Consider the following 3,236-nt stretch of genomic DNA (forward strand, 5'->3'; position numbering starts at 1 on the left):
AAAACCACAGAAAATTAGACTTTCGTGGAAGTTGTGTAGGGTATCATATGGTCGGCCCAGTCCGACTATACTGCTTCGCTCACTGATTATATATATAAGATATAAGATAGATAGTCAACTCGATTGAAAAAAATGCCGAAATGCACAAAATACACCAAAACGTATATTTACCAAATGAGAACCCAAAATATAAAAATATAGAGCCAGTTCGTTCCCTAAATACCGAAATTTGGGAGGTAATGACATTCAACGCAAACCTAAATGCGGACCAATATTAATCATTTTTGGTTGAATGATTTAATACCCAAAGAGAAGCTAAAAAACCCCTGCCCAAATTTGGCTGTCTTCAAAACGTGGACCGACATATGTAATTTTCAATACCAGTAGTAGCAATGTATGTCCAAAATTTCAAATTGGTATCTCTATAATGATTTGGACCGACGAACATGAATCTTATTCTGCTTTATAGAGTCTCCGTTGAATATTTCTAGGTGTTACAAACGGACTGACAAATTTAATGCACATTTCACCATTTGGTAATCAATTTTTCCTGTGAGAAATCGCGATGGATATAATCTAGATTCGTAAAACAAAACCAAATGTTTTCCAAAATCAAAAAAAAAAAAAAAATAAAAAAAACTTTATCATTAACTAAATATTATGAATACGAACTCAGACCTTCAACCACCATAGCAATAAAAATTTTATTTTTATTTATTTCCACCAAACTTCCTCCTCCCCAATAGCAGAAATTAGAACAATTGACAATTGTCATTTAAATATTAATTTAATAGAAAAATAACATTTACAAAAACAAAAATTTTTTTTCACTTAAAACTAAATAATGGATTTAAGTTCATTGCAAGGAAAACAATAAAAATAATTATCGAAACAAAAAATTTGCCAATTGGAAGAAAGGAAGTTTCGCAGTAAAAAATAACATTTAATTTTTTTGTTATATATTTTTTTGAGGTTTTTGTTTGTTTCTTTTTTTTTCTTTAATAAAGCAATCACAATTTGCACTTGTTTTATGTCTTTTTTATTTTATTTATTTAGATTTTTATTTTATTTTTTGTTATTTCTCCAAAGATGATCTTCTTAAGTATTCAAAATATTTTATGAAAAAAAAATTAAAAACATGTAAAATCTTCTTAATTAAAATGAAACACTTTACAACTCATCCCCCGGGTGGGTTGGTGCAGCCAAGTGGGATGGGGTCAAGTCCAACTGCCAACACGCTGCCACTGACACTGGCACCACTTGAAAGGGGCGCCAGCCGTAGCTGAGTGCACCAGCTGCAGACGAGACCCTCTCCTAAACCTGAAGCCGTACCAACCGTGATGGGATTTTCATCATAAAAAAATTAAAACATTTTTGTGGTTAAAACTAAAAAATGTTAAATTTCATAAAAATTTGTAACTGATGTTGGTGCTTTGTTGTTGTTCTTGTTCTTGTTGTTGTTTTGGTTTTGATATTGGTATTTGGTTGTGGGTTACTTCCCATTAAAATAAAACTAAAAAAGATTAAGTGGATGTGTGCTGTTGTTGTTCTTTTTCTTCTTGTTGTTGTTGGTTTAGATGGTGGTTGAATGTTGTTGTTGGTGTTGTAGTTGTTACTGATGTTGTTGTTGTTATTATTCTTGATGTTATTGAAATATATAAATAATAATAATAATATTAATAGCGTATAAATAAACTTATTGAGGTTGTGGTCTTGGCTAGGCGAGCTTGTCGAAATCTTTTGCGGGCGAAAAGACTTAGAAGCACTTGCGGTGAACAATACCGGGGCCAGATTCATCGTATTCTTGCTTCGAGATCCACATCTGTTGGAAAGTGGACAATGAAGCCAAGATGGAACCACCGATCCAGACGGAGTACTTTCTTTCTGGTGGAGCAATGATCTTAATCTTAATGGTGGATGGAGCCAAGGCAGTGATTTCCTTTTGCATACGATCAGCAATACCGGGATACATGGTGGTACCACCGGACAATACAGAGTTGGCATACAAGTCCTTACGGATGTCGACATCGCACTTCATGATCGAGTTGTAGACAGTCTCGTGGATACCGCAAGATTCCATGCCCAAGAATGAGGGTTGGAAGAGGGCTTCGGGGCAGCGGAAACGTTCATTACCAATGGTGATGACCTGACCGTCGGGCAATTCATAAGACTTCTCCAAGGAGGTGGAGGCAGCAGCAGTGGCCATTTCCTGTTCAAAGTCCAAAGCGACATAGCACAACTTTTCCTTGATATCACGGACAATTTCACGCTCAGCAGTGGTGGTGAACGAGTAGCCACGTTCGGTCAAGATCTTCATCAAGTAGTCGGTCAAATCGCGACCAGCCAAATCCAAACGCAAAATGGCATGTGGCAAGGCGAAACCTTCATAGATGGGCACAGTGTGGGAGACACCATCACCAGAGTCCAAGACAATACCAGTGGTACGACCGGAAGCGTATAGAGACAACACGGCCTGGATGGCAACATACATGGCTGGCGAATTGAAGGTCTCAAACATAATTTGGGTCATCTTTTCGCGATTGGCCTTGGGATTTAATGGAGCCTCAGTCAACAATACTGGATGTTCTTCGGGGGCGACACGCAATTCATTGTAGAAGGTGTGATGCCAGATCTTTTCCATATCGTCCCAGTTGGTGATGATGCCGTGCTCGATGGGATATTTCAATGTGAGAATACCACGTTTGCTTTGAGCCTCATCACCGACATAGGAATCCTTTTGACCCATACCGACCATTACACCTTGATGGCGGGGACGGCCGACAATTGAGGGGAATACAGCACGGGGAGCATCATCACCGGCGAAGCCAGCTTTGCACATACCCGAACCGTTGTCAATGACCAAAGCACCAGCATCATCATCACACATTTTGGCAGTTTAGTTTTAGAGTGTCTGTGGCGTAGAGGATAAAGAGAGAGAGAGAGAGTGTGGGAGAAAGAATTATTATAATGAACATTTGTGGTGCTTTTGAGAGAGATTTTTTATGGTGTGGTGAAAAAGTTCGATTTTCCGGTGCCCTTTAAAGATTAAAACGGAGAATTTGGATCATACATCTTATCTCTCCCAAAAAAAAAGAAATTATTAATTTTACGATTCTAGGAAATAATCGTTATTTTGGAAATTTTTGTCGCGTTTTTCCACCGAATTCGATGTAATCTTGTATTTTGGATTTTCATTGGGTAGCAATATTAGTCCACTTTTTCGGATCGACCCATAT

General features: G+C 37.8%; 1 protein-coding gene across 1 annotated transcript; it reads right to left on the reverse strand.

Moving 5' to 3' along the window:
* Nucleotides 1–1,526: 1,526 nt before the first annotated feature.
* On the reverse strand, nucleotides 1,527–2,907 carry LOC133329459 (actin, indirect flight muscle). The gene has a single exon (XM_061537932.1). The coding sequence runs from the start codon at nucleotides 2,885–2,887 to the stop codon at nucleotides 1,757–1,759; it is 1,131 nt and encodes a 376-aa protein (XP_061393916.1). The 5' UTR covers nucleotides 2,888–2,907; the 3' UTR covers nucleotides 1,527–1,756.
* Nucleotides 2,908–3,236: the final 329 nt, after the last annotated feature.

Source organism: Musca vetustissima, unplaced genomic scaffold (assembly GCF_032173495.1).
Source record: "Musca vetustissima isolate MV318-11 ecotype Yass unplaced genomic scaffold, APGP_CSIRO_Mvet_v1 utg15939, whole genome shotgun sequence".
Classification (NCBI taxonomy): domain Eukaryota; kingdom Metazoa; phylum Arthropoda; class Insecta; order Diptera; family Muscidae; genus Musca; species Musca vetustissima.

Bases quoted from the DNA above. Each gene is read 5' to 3' on its own strand.
- LOC133329459 (XM_061537932.1), bottom strand. From the start codon at position 2,887: ATGTGTGATGATGATGCTGGTGCTTTGGTCATTGACAACGGTTCGGGT.